Source organism: Haliotis rufescens, unplaced genomic scaffold (assembly GCF_023055435.1).
Source record: "Haliotis rufescens isolate VD_foot unplaced genomic scaffold, xgHalRufe1.0.p SCAF_64, whole genome shotgun sequence".
NCBI classification, from domain to species: domain Eukaryota; kingdom Metazoa; phylum Mollusca; class Gastropoda; order Lepetellida; family Haliotidae; genus Haliotis; species Haliotis rufescens.
This window is the reverse complement of record NW_025964355.1, coordinates 746,489-770,629: the sequence shown is the minus strand read 5'-3', so window position 1 is coordinate 770,629 and position 24,141 is coordinate 746,489. Positions and strand designations below refer to the sequence as shown.

The 24,141-nt window shown below is 39.2% G+C and overlaps 1 protein-coding gene across 1 annotated transcript; it reads left to right on the top strand.

Moving 5' to 3' along the window:
* Nucleotides 1-8,290: 8,290 nt before the first annotated feature.
* Nucleotides 8,291-19,558, top strand: LOC124127337. Its single transcript, XM_048387088.1, has 5 exons — nt 8,291-8,503; nt 8,676-8,703; nt 18,045-18,254; nt 18,925-19,043; nt 19,388-19,558. The coding sequence occupies exons 1-5, from the start codon at nt 8,321-8,323 to the stop codon at nt 19,520-19,522; spliced, it is 675 nt and encodes a 224-aa protein (XP_048243045.1). The 5' UTR covers nt 8,291-8,320; the 3' UTR covers nt 19,523-19,558.
* The last annotated feature ends 4,583 nt before the right edge of the window (nt 19,559-24,141 follow it).

The window sequence follows — 24,141 nt, the reverse complement described above, 5'->3', positions numbered from 1 at the left end:
GCGAACTGTGTCATGCTATACTCAACCTGTTAATTTAGTTCGCTGTGTCATGCTATAATCAACCTGTCAATTTAGCATGATGTCATGCTGTACTAAACCTGTCAATTTAGCAAACTGTGTCATGCTATACTCAACCTGTTAATTTAGTTCGCTGTGTCATGCTAACTCAACCAGTCAGTTAAGCACGCTGTGTCATGATATATTCAACCAGGCAATTTGGCATGCTGTGTCATGCTATATTCAAACTGTCAATTTAGCATGCTGTGTCATGCTGTACTCAACCTGTCAATTTAGTACACTGTGTCATGCTGTACTCAATCTGTCAATTTAGCATGCTGTGTCATGCTATATTCAAACTGTCAATTTAGCACGCTGTGTCATGTTGTACTCACCTGTAAAATTAGCATGCTGTGTCATGCTGTACTCAGCCTGTCAATTTAGTACACTGTGTCATGCTATACTCAACCAGTCAATTTAGCACGCTGTGTCATGCTGTACTCACCTGTAAAATTAGCATGCTCTCTCATGCTCTACTCAACCTGTCAATTTAGCATGCTGTGTCATGCTGTACTCAACCTGTCAGTTTAGCATGCTGTGTCACGCTATACTCAACCTCTCAAATTAGTACGCTGTGTCATGCTATATTCAACCAGTCAATTTAGCACGCTGTGTCATGTTATACTCAACCTGTTAATTTAGCATGCTGTGTCATGCTATATTCAACCTGTCAATTTAGCATGCTGTGTCATGCTGTACTCAACCAGTCAGTTTAGCACGCTGTGTCATGTTGTACTCAACCTGTCAATTCAGTATTATTGGATATGATTAAGCCTTAATAGATTTTTTTTCCAAATAACAGAATATTACTTTTCTGTATTAGATGAGACTAATCAGATTCCTATTTATCAGATTGCTCTACGTCTGTCATGTTTAACATTATGCTAATGAACAACTTCATGTAATCTACTTTTTTCAGCTGTTACCACTCACGTTTTCTCAATTATGTTCTAAAACATGAAGAAACGTCAGCATATCACAATTGTATGGTCGAAAGGTATCACAACAAAAGAGAGCTGGTATCTTTGCTATCCACCGCCACGCGTTTAGCGGGTGGTATTACAATGGACACCGTTCGTCCGTGCGTCCGTACAAGATGTCGTTTCCAGAGCAGATCTTAAAAACCGCGCCCATGGGGACCCGGGGTAGAATAGAATGTGTTTTAAGCACCCCATTGCTGGTCGTAGGAAGCGACCGAATTGGGCAACCCGTTTGTCGTGGGTTGCGCCCCTGTGTCAGTGGAGTGGAGAACGGGAGTGACTGGAATAAATATCTAAAAGGTTATTGTTTTAATATTTCATGTCGAGGTAAAAATATACACACCCTTGAAAGACAATTACAGTTGTGTCTTAATAAATGTTGTCTTAAGAGTGACCAATTGTATACCATAAAGACCCCGAACTATTTTTAGATGGCACGCCAATTAAGATTAAAAAAGAAACACAATTTGGGGCTTAATTATCGAACACCATTTGACATTTTTTGCAACAAATTAAATATCTAAAGACAAAATGCCTGAAGGCCCTAGATGTGTTGAAAGTCGCCTAAAATTCAAAGTGGGGAGGGGATCAGACAGCTCTCCTTCACCTTTATAGATCATTAATCCGTTCTAAATTGGACAAGGGTATTGTGTATGCTGGAGCTTGCAAGAGTAATTTTAAAAAGCTAGATTCAATCCAATATCAAGAACTAAAACTATGCCTTGGTGCTTTTAGAACTTCTCCTGTTGACAACCCATATGTCAAAGCTGATTAACCTTCTTCGAAACAACGCCGTATTAAAATCTAAATTATACGCCAATCCTTCTAATCCTTCCTATGACACCGTTTTTTCATCCGCTCTATGTTTGTTTGTTTGTTTGTTTGTTTGTTGTTTAACGCCGCACTCAGTTATAGTTATATGACGTCGGTCTGTAAATACCATGGACTTCCTCACATCAAGGAATGTTTTTTTTTCGCTTTCATTCGTATACTCAATACATACACATACCTGTTCAAGGTAACAATCCATCTACATCACTGCATACATGTGCAAGTTCGCTTGATGTTTAAAACAGCACTCAGCTGTATGATCTGTAAATAAGCGAATCTGGACCACACGATCCTGAGAATAATATTGTGGGCAATGATCCAAGCCACTGGGGTACATTGGCTAGCGGAAACAAAGTCACCGAGTGTGACCATGTAACCCGATCCGTTAAGTCGCCTCTTACAACCAGCATATACTTTATTCGTGTATATGACTCTGCCAAACCAGTGTGGATAAATATACTTTAGATATATTTGATATTCTGATTAATACTTAATTTAATTAAGATTTAATTATGTACTCCATTCAACACAATGCAATCATGCTAACACAATGCCAACATCCTACATGAAAGGTTATAAAACTATCTTTGATGATCGTTAAATGTGGGTGGTAATGTGGGTAAAACAATGTTACATGGGGAAAAAGAAGGAGCCCGTTGCAAATATACTTAAGGCCCTGCCAACTAAAAGAGTGGAAACAACACTTATGCAGTGATAGTTTAAGTGTACATGTATGTATATCCCTGAAGATTTAGCAGAAAGGCGATATGCAAAGTTCAACAAACCTGAGCACTGTGGTAATAAAATAACTTCTACCGTTATTGTATAGTTTATACACTACAATTAATGAATATCACCAAACTTCTTTTAACCCATTTGTACACCTGATTCATACTAATTGAGTGAGAGACGGTAATTTTTACCTATTTCAGCCGTACAGTGACTAGCACAAATCGTACACTAACAATGTCTAACCCCTTGTCAACGATGAACAGTATAGTCACTAGATTATCGCCTTTTTTATGTAAAACTCGTATATGGAGCAGTTAATAGTTATGACTTTTATTTGACGGTACAAACTACATCACAAGCAACCAAATACAAAACGAGAGACAATAATCAGACTCCATTAAGATGCAAAAGGCAAAACAGCGGTGGAAATGATATTTACGGGATCACTGAATAGCAGTCATTACACCAGGCGTTTGCAAATGTGAGGCCACCACACTAAGGATCATACGAACGTCTGTTACACCATCCCTTCAGCTGAAAATTGGAATGAGCAAATATTCAAAAACGTGGTACAAATAAACATACAGGGTCTTGCAAAACCCTCCCAAGGAGACATTAACTTACACTACTTCAACCCCCATCGATGGCACAGCCACTACCAATCTCAGTTCAATCTCTATTAATCATTCTAGTGATCCATTTGTAAAATTGAATTCACTGGGTTTTTTACGCCCAATGAAATATGTTTCGGCAATCGAGACTTAATATTTTCCGGCGCTGATGTTTTTGCATTTTTCGGACAAGCGTTGCCTTCACTGCACCACGGAGGCGGTACACGTTTGTCACTATAACGTGATACATATTAGTGATATTGTTACAATGACAAAATAATGAATATTATTAACAATACATGACATTAATTACACTTTTGCAAAAAACGCTGTTTTAGATTATGTATTATTGGATATGATTAAGCCTTATTAGCACTTTTTCAAAATAAGAGAATATTACTTTTCTTTATTAGATGAGACTAATCAGATTCCTGTTTATCAGATTGTTCTACGTTGTGTCACGTTTACTATTATGCTATTGAACAACTTCACGTAATCTACGTTTTTCAGCTGTTGCCACTCACGTTTTCTCAATTATGTTCTAAAACATGATGAAACGTTAGCATATCACAACTGTATGGTCGAAAGGTATTAGACAAAAGAGAGCTGGTATCTTTGCTATCCACCGCCACGCGTTTAGCGGGTGGTATTACAATGGACACCGTTCGTCCGTCAGTGCGTCCGCACAAGATGTCGTTTCCAGAGCAGATCTTGAAAACTGCCCCCATGGGGACCCGGGGTAGAATAGAATGTGTCCTCAGCACCCCATTGCTGGTCGTAAGAAGCGACCGAATTGGGCAACCCGTTTGTCGTGGGTTGCGCGACTGTGTCAGTGGAGAACGGGAGTATCCTGAATAAATAGCTAAAAGGTCATTGTTTGTGGCTGATTTTAATATTTCATGTCCAGGTAAAAATATACACACCCTTAAAAGACAATTACAGTTGTGTCTTAATAAATGTTGTCTTAAGAGTGGCCTTAAGTTTTCACAGACCAAGACCAATTGTATACATTTCTGTTGCAAATATAAACCCCATAAAGACCCTGAACTATTTAAGATGGCACACCAATTAAGATTAAAAAAGAAACACAATTTTGGGGCTTAATTATCGACCACCATTTGACGTTTTGTCACATATTAAATATCTAAAGACAAACTGCCTGAAGGCCCTAGATTTGTTGAAAGTCGTCTGAAATTCAAAGTGGGGAGGGGATCAGACAACTCTCCTTCACCTATATAGATCATTAATCCGTTCTAAATTGGACAAGGGCATTGTGTATGCAGAAGCTTGCAAGAGTAATTTAAAAAAACTAGATTCAATCCAATATCAAGAACTAAAACTATGCCTTGGTGCTTTTAGAACTTCTCCTGTTGACAACTCCTATGTCAAAGCTGATGAACCTTCTTCGAAACAACGCTAAATTAAACTGTCTCTTTAATATATGACTAAATTATACTCCAATCCTTCTAATCCTGCCTATGACTCAGTTTTTCATCCTCCCTATGTTTGTTTGTTAGTTTGTTGTTTAAAGCCGCACTCAGCAATATTATAGCTATATGACGTCGGTCTGAAAATACCAAGGACATCTTCACATCATGGAATGTTTTTTTTGTTGCTTTCATTCATGTACTCAATACATACACATACCTGTTCAAGGCAACAAGACATCTACATCACTACATACATGTGCAAGTTCGCTTGATGTTTAAAACGGCATTCAGCTGAATGACCTCTAAATAAGCGAATCCGGACCACACGATCCTGAGAATAATATTGTGGGCAATGATCCAAGCCACTGGGGTACATTGGCTAGCGGAAACAAAGTCACCGTGTGTGACCATGTAACCCGATCCATTAAGTCGCCTCTTACGACCGGCAATGGTTTCTGAGGACCTATGCTAAATCCAGAATCTCCATCGGTCCCAACGGCACATTATTGATAAGTCAGCTTTGGTCCTTTTTATACCATATAACTAACCAAACCACTGGTTTAACTAAAAACATTCATAAATATCAGTGATGTAAATAATTATATCGTGTACAGATCAAGAAGGATAATCATGATATTTTAATTAACTTTGCTTCTATCTAAGTAAAATTGAATTCTTACTGCATACGTTCAATGCATTTAATCAGTGAGCACTTTCTCAAAACAACAGAAAGTACGTATCTAACATAAAAATGTGACCGCTTTAGGGGTGAGAAGTTCAACTCGAGGATGAAATATACTTTATACGTGTATATGGCTCTGCCAAACCAGTGTGGCTAAATATACCATAGACATATTTGATATTGTGATTAATAGTTTCTTTAATTAAAATTTAATTATGTACTCCATTCAACACAATGCAATCAAGCTCACACAACGCAAACATCCTACATGAAAGGTAATTAAACTATCTATTGTGATAGTTAAATGTTGGTAGTAATGTGGGTAAAACAATGTAACATGGGGAAAAAGAAGGAGCCTGTGGAGCCGCTGGGGTACATTGGCTAGCGGAAACAAAGTCACTGAGTGTGACCATGTAACCCGATCCATTAAGTCGCCTCTTACGACCAGCAATGGTTCCTGAGGACCTATTCTAAATCCAAAAAGAAAGGAGCTTGTTGCAAATATACTAAAGACCTTGCCCACTAAAAGAGTGGAAACAGCACTTATGCAGTGGTAGTTTAAGTGTATGTATATCCCTGAAGATTTAGCAGAAAGGCGATATGCAAAGTTCAACAGACCTGAGCACTGACGTAAAAAATAACTCGTCCCGTTATTAGTTTATAATTCATGAATGTTACCAAACTACTTTTTACCCCATTAATACACCTAATTCATACTAATTGAGTGGGTGAGTTTAAGTTTTAACTATTCCAGCCTTACAGTGACTAGCACAAATCGTACACTAACAAACCCTTGTCTAAACCCTTGGCAACGATGAACAGTATACTAGATTATAACAGATCCTATGTAAAACTTGTATATAGAGTAGTTAATAGTTATGGCAAAACAGCGGTGGAAATGATATGAACGGATCACTGAATAGCAGTGATGACACCAGGCGTTTGCAAATGTGAGGCCACCCCACTAGGGATCATACAGACTTCTGTAACACCATCCCGTCAGCTGAAAATTGGAATGAGCTAATATTCTACGATTTAAAACGTGGTACAAATAAACATACGTGGTTTTGCAAAACCCTCCCAAGGAGACTCTAATTGTACGCTTCTTCAACCCCCATCGATGGCACAGCCACTACCAATCTGAGTTTATAATTATTTTACTACCAATTTGTTAACTTAAAAGAACAACGTTGTTCAATGTAAGAAGAACTAATAGTTTTCAAAAAATCTTTAAGAGATGATGCTTGGAATTATTAATCCCTTGTGAGTAAGGGATCACCAGCCTAGCTGATCATGCTTAATCGTGACTATGATTCTTTCAACAAATATTCATGTGTAAAACGCGAACGGCCAATACATCCCGACTGGAAATCTAGTTAGGTGTTTCCAAAAGTTAATTTCATGTAATCTGTTGATATCCACTTATGTTTCATTTCATCTTTGATGTACCTAGTAAAAAGGTTTGATATCACTGTATGATTTGTTGAGTACCTTACATCATGCAACACGAGCTTTTGTGTTATTATTGAGTCCAGCATGGCTGGGTAACCATCTGAAGACAATGTCATATTGACCAGTAGCAAAATATTTTAACAATTCAACAATTGCAAGTAAAAACGTTGATGTGTACATGACAGAGACACATGAAAGAGAGAACGAAAACATTCATTGGTTTTAGAGCCCTTAAATTGCTTTGGACTGCTGTAAAAATGTAACTATCATTTGGTAATCGCGATCATAAAGCTACCTTTGCACTCTCCTCCATACACGACGAAGCCATAATTCAGTTTATAGCGTATAGGAGCTCTGTATTATTGGAGGAGGTTTTTCAGATCCCCTTCCAACTCTGCATTTGAAGAGACCTCAAGCATTTTTCTCTAAATATTTACTATGTGATAAAAAGCTTAAATGATGGCACGAAATAATGCCAAAGAACTTGCTGTCCTTTTCATTTGCATTTAATTTTAAAAGGAATGCCATCCAATACAAGTGAGGGTTAAGAGATGATGCTGGCAATCCATGCAGGTGTTACCAAAAGTTAATTTGTTTATCTTCAATTATTTTGCATTTGATCTCAATTTACACGCAGTAACAGGTTTGATATCACTAAATTAGAAAAATAGTTGTCACAGATGTTTTGAGTGCAGTTTGTTCTGCAGCGCCAGCCATTGTGTTATCAATGATTGCAGTATGGCAGGGTAACCAGCAAAGGACAATGTCATATTGATCAGCAGGAAAATCATTAACAAAAATCAACAAAATCAACAATTTCAAATAAAAAGTGTGGAAAACATTACTAACATTTTTGTTTAGTTTGGATATTATTTTTAACTGTTTGATTGGCATTCTAGAAGTGGGCAAATAAGAATGGAAAATTTTACAACTTTATGGATAACAACTTCTGGTTCATGCAAATGGCAACGTTTTGATGTAGATTCTTACACCGTTATGAAACTTGAGTGACAACAACCAAGTGATGCGATTTATATGTGCATGACGTTGTGATAAGCAGCAGATTAACATAGACAGTAACAGTAATAGATAACAAGCAGATAATGGATGAAAATTCGCGAAGTGCATTAAATCACGAGAGCCCCTTCATTAAAAACATGAAAAGATTTAGAAAATATATGTCGACGTCCAGTTGATGGTACACATGCTTGCAAATCAACAGAAATCTGCAGTCTAAGAACCAAACGTCCATTACACAGGTTTGATTGGACCAGCAGGAAACATACTATGTACATCGAAATGTGATTGGTTGTGGTCACAAATTGGCAAAGCAATGGCCTGACCAATGGTTGCTCATAGGTAGAGTTCATTACAACTTACATGGGCATCTCCTCATGTGATTCTATAATAACGTTGATTGTTTGCACGTCAACGTACCTAACCACCCTTTCTGTAAATGGACCTAACTATTGAAAAATTAAATACATATAGGGAGTTCAGCTGTGCTGAAGCAGTGAATCGGTTGTTCTGTTCCAACAGATAGCGATGGAAAGTCTCGGGTTTGGCGTATTAGCTGTAATGCTTATGTTGGGCTTTGCCAGATGCGATGACTACGCTCGTTTCCTTGTTGAAATCGTTGAGCCAAAAGGTGTTACTGACGTGAAGACCACCATGGCCACTGTAAAGGGGATCTTGGACGAAACAGAGGGTGTTGAATTCATGTTCAAGGTTGGTTCAAATTGATATTCTGTGTTTGGTCAAAATGCATTGAAGGGATTTGGAAGAATTTAAATTGATATTTACTTTACTTTATCTTTTGAAATATTAATGCAAAAATCATGTTGAAGGGGTAAACAGTTTTAACAAAACACAATGATGCGTTTTTGTGTCTTTTTTGCAGGAAGTTGGCGAACCAAGAGTATTAGTGAGTAAGTACAAACTTGACAGTCATTCAGAGTTCCAGAATTCGTGTTTTGATATGTGCGCTTGATAATGAGTGTGATGAGATCATGAAGAAAGTTTTAAAGATCTTGAATACATTTTGAAGCCTTTGATCAAATATTGGCATATGTGCAACCAATCAAAAACTAGCGCCAAGTTCAATTACTGAATGATTTAATGTGTAAGTGACAATTTGCATGACAATCAATAGTTCAGAAAATAGTAGACAGTAACAACCTCTTCAGGCCGAAACAATGCATCATGTTTACCTTTAGCATGAAGATAGAGTTTGCTTTTAATTAGTCGACACACTAAGTGTTACTATAACCCATAAAGGCTCAAATATTCAGTGTAAGAACTTTTTGATATTTGCACAGTGTGCAATTAGTGATTCTCGACCAGATGCGAGACCTGTCAAAGTAAATGACATCGTTAAAGCAGACGGAGATCTGACTGACATGAAAATTTATTCGTATAATTCAACCTCTGAACACATTTAATGTCTTTGTCGTCAAAACTGCATATGGCCAGATTGAAGTTCCAAGATTCAGATTTTGATGTTGCCAGAAACTGTTTCTAGGGCGCCAAGATCATCACCACCAAGTCCTAATTTGCGTCTGTGTTAGAGGACTTGCTGTTTGATGAATTTTTCGACCACTCGAATTCAAAAACCGGACTTTGTATAGACAGGTTTGCCTTTGTGAACGATGATGACATCGATAACTGCAAATGAAAATGAAAACACAATGAAAAAGAATAAACTTGACAAGTTGACATGAACTTATTTCACTTTGCTGAACTCGGAGAGGTTTTGAAATCAAAACAAAAATAATTAAAAATACAAGGAAAAGAAAACTTACCCTAGCGAGCTGATCCTGTGTCCGATATTGAACTAAATGAACTCCGTGAATGCGGACAGCTTAGCACCAAGTCTCCAGATACCGTGTTTGTCTATCAACAGGTATTCGACCATTATGAATCACATCAAAATGTGAACAAACTCCCGTCATCTGACTGTTTCCACTTGCCTTGTGACAAATCCTGTTGAAATCCCACATGCACATGTCTCCCATCAGTGACACTTGTCTCAAATCACACACGATGTTCATTAAATTTGTTGTCCGGATTAAACTGTAACGCTGGTTCTGTTGTCATTCCTGGTTTCGGCTGTCTCATATCTGAGTCAAGTCGGGTCATTCATTCCGACACTGTGACAGCAATCGTACTTTTCAAAGTTTACCTTCTTTTCGTAACTTTTCTCTAACAAACAAGACTTTTGTACATTCCGTCTATGTTGCTGTTATAGTTTTTGGCATTTTTGTCAAATGACACATAAAAAAATTGACATGTTTTCCGTGTTTCCTCTTCTCAATGTGAAATGCATGTATCTGCCGATGCACGACGGGGGCTGTCTGTCACTGACGTGATCTTGTCAAAACAAGCTTTGATTAAAAATCCTGATGAACCCTTTCATCTTTATCAATGCTAGATAGTGTACGCTGTGTAAATCGGACAGAAATATAACTGCAATAATGTGATCTTTACATTTTTTTAACAGAACTATATTTTTCACGCATAACAACACGTTAATTGAGTTATGCGGTTGGAATGAGTTGACAGCGTTTTTTCACACGCGGATTGATACAAAACAGCTGATTCTTGATCGGCGACAGTTGATTGTTTTTTTCTTGAAACATGTCTTTAATATGAGATGGGTAATAAATAGAATAACCCACTCCGTACGAGTGATTACGGAAAATATGTCACTCGTGAAATTAATGTTTTAAGTTCCTTGCTAAAGCTCGGAACTTAAAACATTAATTTCATCATTCGTGACATATTTTCCGTAAAGACTCGTACCTCGTGGGTTATTCTATAATTCTATGTACCGACACCACTGCTGACGTTGTAAGATTGTGTTTCCAACTTGATGAATTCGTAACAAAAATCATGTCCTATCCATTTCCTTAGTTTGACCATATATTCCCATAATATTTTCTGACATTGCCACAAACTATAAATTATTTATCTTTTTAATGCCTCTTCCAGTTACATATAGAACTGACGAAAAATAGCGGAACTTATGAAATGATAGTGAACGACATGGTGCAATGAGGATAAATGTCTACATTCCTGAGCTGTAGATCAATATCTGGTGTGTCCACCATGTTGGGCGATATATGCACGATACCTTGATGCATAATTTTGATTGACTTGCATATGATTGCTCTTTCTAATGCCCGCCCTTCTGCCAGAAACGCTATCCCAAACTGAGCAACGTTGGTGACTGCTTGGTCTGTGGCGTATACTACACGCCCGAGGACGTCCCACAGAAACTTCATTGAGGACATGCCAGGGACCGTATTCCTCATCACGATTTGGTCTGGCATTGTCATCAAACAGTATACAATTTCTACCGACAATACTAGCATATGGAACAACGACAGGGCGCAAAATTTCGTCAACATATGATTGACCATGCACAATAACAAATAAGTTCGCCTGCAATGTGTGATACCCACACCATGAAACTTCTGCTCAAATACCGAAAGTGGTCAAGCATTGTTGTCCCAGCATACCGCTCGACGCTACATCCCCAGAAACATTTTCTGCCATCTGTGACTCGGTGGTAAATTATTGAAGCATTATTGTTCCTGGTGTCGCATGGCCCAACCCAATCTGTGCCGCCTACGTTATGTTGTAAGGGTCACACCCTTCACAGGACGCCATCTTCTCTGGTGGGCTGCCTAGACCCAGTTTGTAGTGGTAGACGTTGAAAAGACCTTCCTGTTATTGTACGGAACTCTCTATTGATAGATTTGAATCTCTTGTACTGTGCAATGTTATTAAGTGATGAGACGATCTTGTCTAGGTCTCGTTTATTGATCCCCATGGGGATCAACAAGATAAACAAGAATGTTTGCAGTGGGCTGCGACCCTGTGTCGGCAGAGAAAGGGGTTCTGGTGGTTGAGGGCGACGGAGCCGGCAATAGTGCTCCTTAGTCCAACACATCACTTCGACCCTAACTTTGCCTAGACGGGCGGTAGAATGGGCCAGATTCTATCAATCGGCTGGTCATGTCATGTCACGCACACTTTTGATATTTAATTTTTTTTTTAACCTGAATGTATATCATATCTAACAAGCTATAAAACTTGCTTAGAGCCCAAAGCCCAGAAGGCGGTGGCTCATGGGCCCATCTGCTGGGGCTGACCTCCGAATTCTGTACTTCTACAATTGATTGTCATGGGCCGAACCAGCCTGACCTTTCATTTGGTAGAATGCTTTAGCTCTTCGTGTCAAATTTGCTGGAGTATACCACCCCTTTATCCCCGGTCTTTGTAGCTTGGAGATCCGCTGCAGCATAAGACTGTCCTTGTTGACACTCCATGGTGGGTGGGGAAAACGGGTGCCGAATTACTTTCCTTTCGACATGGCTTCCCAACACCCTGGTTCAAAAAGACGTCACATTGAATCTGATGAGACCCTTACGCCCACACGATCCGACTATTGGCCAGGTTTGTTGGTTTTAGAAGATGAAGACAAAGAACCAATCAAATTGAATCCATTTGCTATCTCCAAAGGTATCATTGGTATCTGCGGAGAGGTTACAAATGTCACAACGCTTCGTTCTGGCTCTCTCCTTGCAGAATGTGGATGGATATATCAATCTGTCAATCTTCTCAAAATAAATGAGTTTGTCAATATCAAGGTTGTTGTCTCAGTGCACAAGACACTGAACTCGTGTAAGGGCATTGTCCGTGACAGACCACATTGCCTGTCCGGCATGTCCAAAGACGATATAGTCAAGGAACTTGACCAACAGTCTGTCATATCTATTAACCGATTCACAGTGAAGAAAGATGGTGTGGTCCAACCGACCAACACCTACCTCTTCACTTTCGCACGAACATCTATCCCTCAATTGATTAAGGCTGGTTACTGTAGCATTGGAGTGGAGGTGTATATCCCCAATCCACTTCATTGCTACACCTGCCAAGCGTTTGGACATGGATGCCTCTGCCATGCCTCTGCTGTTTGTTACCGCTACGGTGCTCAAAGTGATGACGTAAATCCTGATGGGATATCATGCAGGTAGCAGAGGTACTGTCAGTCCCCATGATCCCCATAGAGGTGGCCTAGCTTTGGTTACTGGTGGCTTATAGTCCGTGTTTTAAAACTGTATATATAATATTGTTATGCTCAAATATGTTTCATAAATTGTTTCTAAATATAATATTCTCAAATATTTCACAACATGTTTTTAAATAAAAAAATGCATTAATAACTAAATTGTGTATATATTCACTTGGTCTCGTCACTTTATGGCTGAAATAATGCCGATGCGACGTTAAATTTTAACTCACTCACTCACACACTCTAGGACTCCCATAAGCAACGGTGTAATAAGCGAAATTCTTAAAATAACCATAAATATAACCACGTTGGTCTTTTTTGAGTGCTCAATAAGCGCCAGTATACACTACTGCCTAAAAGTTCATTCCCCTAACACGCGTTGAGAACTGAGTTTTGAACATTAGATCACGCTTGTCCCTTCTAATTTTTGTTCGGGGGATTTGAATATACATCGTGCACGAGGTTTAAAACACAATCTGGGATCCCTTCCCCGTTTTGTCCACACCAATCCTTCATCTGCTGCAACGTTAAATATCCGTTTCTTCAAGTCCGAGTATCTACGATCGCTCCAAACACTTCATTTATTTAGCTCAGTCCAGAAGTTTTGGCAACGCTGTTTTCGAATCGACGAATTTCTGCAACATGGTGGCCTCACCATTCCCAAACTGCGACCGTCTGTGCTGTGCTGTGTCACGCATGGTTGACAAAAGAAGTGTGAACATACAAATTCGGCTTCATCTGTTTCCACAATGAAATATCGCCGTGACACTGATTCACTGGTCCCAAGAATCGGAACTGAATTTGTCAAAGTTTCTGTTGCACTTGCAAGGGCGGGAAGAGAGGCGCCATATTGTCGATTGGAGTTGACGATCGGAATTATGTCGTCTTGAATTGGAACTTTCTCCACGACAAAGTCACCAATGTCATAATCGAAATAACCAAAGGCTATCTAGAACAACTCTCCGTTAAATTACGTGTCACATGGAAATGTTTTGTTGCTCATATCAAAGACAAGCGAACTTGCAAAGTTCTTGAAGTCATAAGCGGATGCGCTTATGGGGCGTGGTTGATATGAGATCGCGTGGTCAGAAAGGGGGAAAACAAAAAGTTTTAGAAAATAATAAAAGAAATCCGCAGTGCAATCAAAAAGTAACATGTACAGGATGTTTTTTAATAATTGTATTCACGATAACATTTCTTTTCTAAAAATGCAAATTAATTTATCAATTCATCCCAAGGTCGTAACCCTGATCACGTGGTGGGTATTTTGGAAGGAATCTTGGGATGAGGCCTTGTGTATTACATTGTTGAATTCAACTGACGAGGAAGATTGTCGAGGCATTGACATTATGACAGATGCTCGTTATGAAGAAATGCATCTGAGAGAAACATTGTTGCTTTGAGATATAGATAAAACATGTGTTCATGCCGAAGTAGTTTACAAGAGAGGATGACCTGTGAATCCAGCGACCTGAATAAGCTTGATGAAAATAATGTTGAAATCCATTTTAACGCACATGACAGAATTATTGTGAACATATATTTATCTGAACATCGATTCGAAGTATACACATGCACGAAGGTTAAGTGCCACCCATCATATTTGTGAGCTGTTACTTCTGGCACTTAATGATGACTATTATAACTATTATGTATGATTGTTGTAAGCCGTATATGTAAACCTCATGTGATGCAAAAGTTGTCCCAAAGCAAATTTATCTTGTGTTCCCAAAGAATATGAGCAGAAAGGATTTTTACCGAAGACCAGAAATTGAAGAAATTATTGAAAAACTTTTTTGTCATGTTACTGTTATGATATCATCAGACCATATCAGGTGTCACATAGACACCCTAGGGAGTGCAGAGTCTATTGCAAGACAGAAACGTCAGTAACGTGTGTATGATCCACGGACATTGACCACAGCTTCAACCCTACGCCTCATACTCATTACAAGTCGTTCAATGCTTCTCTGAGGCAAACGGATCCATTCTTCATGAAGTGCGGCTTCAAGCCCAGCGAGATTTTGAACTGGCGGATCACGATGTCTGATTTTCCGGCCAAGAATGTCCCAGAGATGCTCAATCGGATTACGATCCGGACTACAGGCCGGCCAAGGAAGAGTGGCAATAGCTTCTTGACGCAAATAAGCCAAAACTGCCCGAGATCTGTGTGGTCTAGTAATGTCATCCATGTAAACAGGTCTTGTCTGAAGAGGATGGTTGTCAAAACGAGGGACTACCACTGGACGAAGAATGGCATCTTGGTATCGTTTTCCATTCAGGTTTCAAACAAATTGTCACCAGCGAAAAGCAGCCGAAGGAAACACAACCCCATATCACGACGGAACCCCTGCCACATGCTAAGGTCTTCTGGATGTTCCTTGGTGCAAAATGAGTGTTACGTTGCCTCCAAACACGTATTCGACCATCAACAGTTCATAGCAGCATTCGACACTCGTCAGACCAATGGATCCTTCTCCAGTTGGCCAAGTTCCATCGACTACGGGCACGTCACCATATCAGACGATTCCGCATGTGCCTCTCAGTCAGTTGAGGACGTTTTACTGGTCTTCTGGCGTTATAACCAGCCGCTCTGAGTCTCTGATGGGTAATCCACTGCAGTCTTAAATCTGTTCAAGTGGCAAATGGATTTCGTCTGACTATCCTGAAAAGACGTCTATCCTCTCTGTTAGAGGTCTTTCTTGGCCTACCAGACCTATGCCTGTCATTGACATCATTGGTGTGACCATGTTTGGCAATCAAACGAGTGTTAACACTGTGATGACGACCCATTTTTCTTGCAATGGCCCTGCATGACATGCCAGCATTTTTCATGCCTATCACTTGCCATCTTTCAGCGTTCGTTAACTTTCTCCTCACCATGGCTGATTTTCAACCTCTATTGGAAGGGGAATTTCACACAGGAGCGAAATGCAACCACGTTTCTGAAACTTGAATTTCACTATTTATAGGGTAGGGGAACTGCAGCAACACGTAAAGCACGCTTTCCTTGAGGTATCTGGACAAATTTGGGTTCATGAAACTATGGAAGCCTAATTCAGTCATACATCATCATAATATTTTTATCTCCATTCCGACGTGAAATAATAGAAAGTTTTCGTGCCTCAAATTTGCGGCCACTGTGGGAAATTGTACACCGATCCAATAAAAGAAATACGACTAGATCTACCGTTGCACCATCATAAAAGAACCGGCTGTTTATTAAAAATTCGATACGAAGCAAAGCGAATCAATCTACATCATGAAATAATTCATAGACTGGGTTCCAGTACCAAGTGTTTAAACCTTTTTTTAAATGTCACAAAATAACTTGCACAATTATTGAAAGACATTTTTTTATAAGGTGCACCGCTCACAGCTCACAGTTAAATATTGTATCGGTATCGTTTTCAATTTTATTGTATTAAAGTTCATGGTAGTATGAACTTAATGATATATTTACTGTCGTGTGAAATAATCCCCCTCCCTCTATCCTTCCCACAATTCGCCATTTTGCCTGTTCATTGAGATACTTTCTCGGGGGCATCGTTAAGCGTGTGCTTAGCTCATTTGCATTGGTGTTGTGTTCAGATACATTGCATTGGTATTATAAATGTCCACCTCAACAATAGCTACATTACAATTATTTCAATAATTACAATTTGAATAAGCAATATATTTTGTTATTTCATAATATCGAAGTATTTCTTTTTGAATAAGTTTGGTTTCACTTTTTTCTATTAAATGTAAACAGCACAGATTTTGTTACCATAATTACTGCATTGGGTGAATTATTATTATTCTCTTTAAATCCAAACAGTATGTGTTCATTACTAAAATTAACTCTGCCTTCTGTATAGTTTCCAAGCCAATCTGAGAGTGTTGTCCATATATCAGCAGCATAGTGACAATTACATAATGAACAAACTGGCGATTCAACATAGCCAATTTTAAATAAAAATAACCGTTAGTACTTAAAAAATTAGGTATAACTTTGAACTGAAACCATCTTAAATCAGAACTTTGTGTACATCTTTTTGCCAGGTTAAAGTTTGTCCACTCTGTATCTGTATACTGTTTTTTCACAAGAACATCTTCCCATTTACTGTTACACTTATGTTTTATAAATTTACGGTTTAACAGGGCTTCATAAAATACCTTGCTTCACTTTTTATTGTTTAATGTTGATACATTATAAGGAAGTACAGGTCTTTGGCAAACTTTAGCACAAAGTTTTATATTCTTATACCGGACTACAGGCAGTTTTACTCATTGATAGGTCAAAAAGTCTGTCTTCAAACTGTATTTTTGCACAAATTCGTCAGAATTATATAATTTCCCTGTGTCATGAATGAAGTCATATATATATGCTATACCCTTTTAAAGCCATTTTGGGAAATAAATAGACTTACCAGCAATTTTGATTTCATTATAATACCAGACAGATTTGCTCATCATACCCTCACCAGATCGTTTAACATTATCACAGCAATTCAAGTATACTGACCACCATAACAAAACCTCTTTCCAAAAGTTAATATTGTTAATGTTTGGAATAATATTTTCGCTAATATAGGCAGCATCAGCCATGTTAATTACATTTGCAATAGCTACATTTAAAAAAAAGAAAGCTGTCCACGTGGAATTACCATGAACCAGTCTCTTAATCCAGCTTAATGTTTGTGCAGCGATAACCACTTCCAGCACTGGGACACTGATGCCGCCATATTTAAGATGAAATGACATAATTTATCTTTAACTTTGTCAGGTTTAGGTCTCCAGATGAAATGAAAACATTTTGACTGAATTTTTCTATTACAATTTTGGATGAGCTTTGTATACTGCAAAACAGGTGATTAAGTTTGGGTAACAACAGTGCCTTCAGTACAACATTTCTACCCATAGGTGTCGGGGTTTTTCAGTTTTATTGTATTAAAGTTCATGGTTGCATGAACTTAGTGATATATTTACTGTGGTGTGAAATAACACAAAGGGATGGTAAACGAAGTAATTAATTAATGAAGGAAAGATACAAAAGAAATTATCGACATGAGTGGGTAAGTTAAACATAGTTTCTCTTTTGTCTGTTCAAGATTATTTTGAAAAATGCTACCAAGTTATGGTTACACGTCTCAGGGTCAAAATGACTATATCTGTCTCAATTATTATGTCTTTATAATTACTTTCCAGTCCTGAATATTGCTTCTCTGTGCGATATTCGTCCTCTTGAAGAGCAGTTGTTCGCAGCTAATCTGGACATCACTGTGACGTCTCTTTTCCTGGGCCAAAAACTAGCAGAGGATCTGGGGGTGAACAAAAGCCTCATTGCAAGTGCCCCATCTCCGACAAATCTGACTGGAGACTACATTTACTATTGGGATGCCATATTCAGAATGGACGGTAAAACCTATCATCAGTTTGACTGTATACGGTTGCAGTGTTGTACTTCAAATATACAAATCAGGTTCTAGGTATACAGGACCAATGGTGTTATGGTGTAATTCTTTTAAAAGGCGTCTGTGCCCGTGTAGATTCGGGTTAGAATTGATTTTCAGCAACCCATGCGTAAGAGACAACTAACTGGAAAGCGTGGTCAAGCTCGCTGCCATCATATCCCAGGCGCTGCGGTTCGCTGTGCAGTTTCATCCCTTGAGCACGCCAGAAACTTATGATCGTGGGCTCGAATCCTGGTTCGTCACGATTATTTTTCTAGGTTTGTCAGCAGCATATACCCATGCTCGTGGGTTTCACCGCAGTGGTAAACGTCTGAGACCTGCACCACTTCGGGCTTTCCTCCCACATTAAGCTGACACGCCGTGATATAACTGGAATACTGTTAAAAGCGCTGTTAAACCCAACTCACTCACTCACCCACTGTGTGGATCGATGATCCATGCGATCAATCACTGGTCCATTCTCGATTATTTACAGACCGCCGTCATATGGCTGGAATATTGCTGATTGCGGCGTAAAACAACCAACAAAATATATAGAGAGTCTCTTTATACATTTTAGTGATTTAGAAACAACCAATGATACCTGTGTCATGATGTTAACGTGTATTATTCAGGTCTAAGCAGTGAAGAATACAAAGAGGAAATCCGAGACAATCTGGAGAGCGGCCTAACGTTCAGACTGGACAATCACCAAAATCTCATGTACAGAGTTCTCGGAGAGTTTCCTATTCAGGTAAGAACTACCATCACTGTCTCTCGATAAGGCTCTGCTTGCTTTGTGTCTTGGTCGTTGGTTCAGCGTTTTGTCACTGATTGCCTGGTCCAAGCTCGATTACCTTCCATCCGGAATTGGCTGAAAATGGAAGATTGCATAAAAAAACACCCACTCACCAACTTCAATGAACCAAAGTAAAATTATCAATAGCTCACTTTCCAATTCGTGTCTGGTATTTAAGTTGTGCCTTTTGAATGATCACATTAACTTACAATTAATTCAGGCCATATTAACAAAAACACATTTTAAACACTTCGTCGTTTCTAAAGAAATATTGATTATGGTTGTTTTTTCCCTTGCAGATGATGTATTTTGCAGCACTGAAACCAGAGGATTCTGAGATGGTTATCTGGCACTTTAACCGCCGGAAACTCATTTTCACAGCTAAGGTGACCTTGTTGCAGTACCTCGACGTCTATCTGAATGGCTGTCAGTAGCAATCTGTACCTTTTGCATTAAAGAAGTCAGTTTCAGACAGTTAATTTGTCGTAATTTAGCAAAAGTTACTCCCTTGAGATACACAGGATACATTTTGTCACAATCTGAACATCTTCAGATGCCGAAACATATTTTTCTGTACTCTTAGCCGCACAATGAGTCCTGCACTTCTTCACATCATGGAATGTGGTTTTTTTTCGCTTTCATTCATGTACTCAATACATACACATACCTGTTCAAGGCAATAAGCCATCTTCATCACTGCATACATGTGCAAATAGCTTGATGTTTAAAACAGCACTCAGCTGTATGACCTGTTAATAAGCGAATCTGGACCACACGATCCTGAGAATAATATTGTGGGCAATGATCCAAGCCACTGGGGTACATTGGCTAGCGGAAACAAAGTCACCGAGTGTGACCATGTAAGCCGATCCATTAAGTCGCCTCCCTACGACCAGCAATGGTTCCTGAGGACCTATGCTAAATCCAGAATCCCCATGGGTCTCAAAAGCACATTATTGAAAAGGCAGCGTTAGTCCTTTGTAACTAACCAAATCACTGGTTTAACTAAAAACATTCATAAAAATCAGTGATGCAATTAATTGTATCGTGCACAGATCTGGAAGGATAAACATGATATTTTAATTAATTTTGCTTCTAGCCAGGTACTTATCAAGAATAACATTGAACATTTGTTCAATGCAGCTAATCAGCTAATCATGTTTGATGATAACGTAAACAAGAGTAAGTACGTATCTTACATAAAAATGTTACCGCTTTAGGGGTGAGAAGTTTTACTCGAGGATGACATATACTTTGTACGTCTATGTGACTCTGCCAAACCAGGGTAGCTAAATATACCACTGACATATTTGATATTGTGATTAATAGTTACTTTAATTAAAATTTAATTGTGTACTCCATTCAAAACAATGCAATCATGCTGATACAACGCAAACATCCTACATGAAAGGTAATTAAACTATTTATGGTGATAGTTAAATGTGGGTAGTTATGTGGGTAAAACATTGCTGCATGGGAAAATGAAGTAGCCTGTTTCAAATATACTAAAGGCCTTGCCCACTGAAAGAGTGGAAACAACACTCATGCAGTGATAGTTTCAGGGTATGTATATCCCTGAAGATTTAGCAGAAAGGCGATATGCAAAGTTCAACAAACCTGAGCACTGTGGTAATAAAATAACTCCTACCGTTATTGTATAGTTTATATACTACAATTTATGAATGTCACCAAACTACTTTTAACCCATTTGTACACCTGATTCATACTAATGTACACCTGATTCATACAAATTGAGTGAGTGACTGTAACTTTTACCTGTTCCAGCCGTACAGTGACTAGCAGAAATCGTACACTAACAATGTCTAAACCCTTTTCAACGATGAACAGTGTACTCACTAGATTATCGCAGATATTATGTAAAACTCGAATATGGAGCAGTTATGACTATTATTTGACGGTACAAACTTGATCACCAGCAACCAAACACAAAACGCCAGACAATAATCAGACTCCATTGTGAAGCAAAAGGCAAAACAGCGGTGGAAATGATATGAACGGATCACTGAATAGCAGTGATGATACCAGGCGTTTGCAAATGTGAGGCCACCACACTAGGGATCACACGAACTTCTGTTACACCATCCCTTCAGTTGAACATTGGAATGAGCAAATATTCTAAAACGTGGTACATATAAACATACATGGTCATGCAAAACCCTCCCAAAGAGACACTTGTTCACACTGCTTCAACCACCATTGATGGCACAGCCACTACCAATCTCAGTCCAATCTCAATTAATCACTCTAGTGATCCATTCGTATACTTGAATTCACTTGGTTTTTTACGCCCAATGAAATATGTTTCGGCAATCGAGACTGATTATTATCCGGCCCTGATGTTTTGCATTTTTCGGACAAGCGTTGTCTTCACTACACCACGCAGGCGGTACACGTTTGTCACCATAACTTAATACATATTTGTGATATTGTTACAATGACAAAATAATGAATATTACTAACAATACATGATATTAATTACACTTTTGCAAAAAATGCTGTTTTAGATTATGTATCCCATTCTCTCAATTATGTTCTAAAACATGATGAAACGTTAGCAAATCACAATTGTATGGCCGAAAGGTATAACAACATAAGAGAGCTGGTATCTTTGTTATCCACCGCCACGCGTTTAGCGGGTGGTATTACAATGGACACCGTTCGTCCGTCCGTGCGTCAGTAGAAGATGTTATTTCCAGAGCAGATCTTGAAAACCGCGCCAATGGGGACCCGGGGTAGAATAGAATGTGTCCTCAGCACCCCATTGCTGGTTGAAAAAAAGCGACCGAATTGGGCAACCCGTTTGTCGTGGGTTGCGCCCCTGTGTCAGTCGAGAAGGGGAATATCCTGAATAAAAAGCTAAAAGGTCATTGTTTGTGGGTTATTTTAATATACTGAGTCAAATTAAAAACTTCACATTTTTAAAAATAATCCCATATATGATATACAACGGACAAATGTATCAGAGAAGGTAATTTTTAATCATTAATGTCCATAGAAGGATTTTAATTAACGGTGGTAACCATAATTTGTTCCAAGCACCTACGGTATTCGGTAATAACATCAACAGTTTAAATCATAAGTCCCAAGCACGAGAATCTGATGGCAGACAAGTTCAGTAGCGTGTATGGTCACCATGTGCGTTGACAACTGCCACACAACGCATCCGCATGGAACTGGTGATGCTTGTGAACACATGATTGGGAAGACGACGCCATTGTTGCTGCAAAATGGTGCCAAGATCTTGCAAATTCTGTGGTTGGTTCTGGAGAGTGCGCAGACTTCTGCCAAGAGCATCCCAGACGTGTTCGATGGGATTGAGGTCGGGAGACCTTGACGGCCAGTCCAAGACGTTGACTCCCGCATTCTGAAGAAAAATCCTTGTCAAAATTGCTGTGTGGGGTCTGGCATTGTCGTATTGGAAGATCAAACCGGGTCCATGTGCTGCCATAAAAGGCAGAAGTTCTGGTGCCAGTACCTGGTCGCGGTAAGCAGCAGCGTTGAGGTTGCCACGGATGACAAGGAGCCTGGAACGTGCATTGCCACAGAAAGCACCCCACACCATGACACTTCCGCTTGGAAATCTGTCAACTTCCTGTACACAACACTGGGCCTAACGTTCATGACGGTGCCTCTACACCCTCGCCCTACCATCAGCAAATCGAAGATTAAATCGGGATTGATCACTGAAGACGACTTGATTCCAATTCCTCTGAGTCCATCGTAAGTGTCGCTGTGCCCACAATTGACGTTGACGTCTGTGTAAATGAGTCAGAATCGGCCCGCAGCATGGCCGTCGTGCTTGAAGGTGAGCAGTTCTCAGACGGTTTCGAACAGTTTGCGCACTCAGTCTACCCCTTAACAGTTCATTTCTGGTTGATCTAGCTGACACAAATCGGTGTCGGAGGTGACGTAAGTCAATCTGACGATCCTCTGCATGTGACGTCACACGTGGTCGACCTGGCCGAGGGCGATCAGCGGTGGTACCCGTTTTCTGTAGACGCGTCTGTAAATCATAAACAGTCCGTCGACTACAACCCATCGTCCTTGCCACTTCAGCTACGGACGTTCCCGTCTGCAACATGCCGATGGCACGTTCACGTTGCACATTTGAAAGGCGTGGCATGACAAATGGACGTAAAGACTTTTGTTTTCTTGTGTTTTTGTTTGTTTGTTAATGACTGCTAACAAGTATGGCTGAAAACACGTGCGGTTTTATGGCCACGTGACCAGTTGCACGTGAAAAACCACTTTATCCACTATAGTGCTGTGCACATGATTTTGATCGATTCACCTGCACAAAAACGGGTGTTATCTGAAGACAATACGTGGCCATTACTGTTTAAATACACAATAAGGACCCACAATGATAACTGGTCAAAATGTTAAATTTTTAGGATTGTGAAGTTTTTCATTTGGTTCAGTATATTTCATGTCGAGGTGAAAATATACACATCCTTGACAGACAATTACAGTTGTGTCTTAATATATGATCTCTTAAGAGTGGCCTTAAGTTTTCACAGAACAAGACCAATTGTATACATTTCTGTTGCAAATATAAAACCCGTAAAGACCCTGAACTATTTTTAGATGGCACACCAATTAAGATTAAAAAGGAAACACAATTTTGGGGCTTAACTATCGACCACCATTTGACGTTTTTGCCACATTTTAAATATCTAAAGACAAAATGCCTGAAGGCCCTAGATTTGTTGAAAGTCGTCTAAAATTCAAAGAGGAGAGGGTATCAGACAACTCTCCTTCACCTATATAGATCAATAATCCGTTCTAAATTGGACAAGGGCATTGTGTATGCAGGAGCTTGCAAGAGTAATTTTACAAAGCTAGATTCAATCCAATATCAATAACTAAAACTATGCCTTGGTGCTTTTAGAACATCTCCTGTTGACAACCCCTATGTCAAAGCTGATGAACCTTCTTCGAAACAACGCCGTATTAAAATGTCTCTTCAATATATGACTAAATTATACTCCAATTCTTCTAATCCAGCTTATGACTCCGATTTTCATCCGCT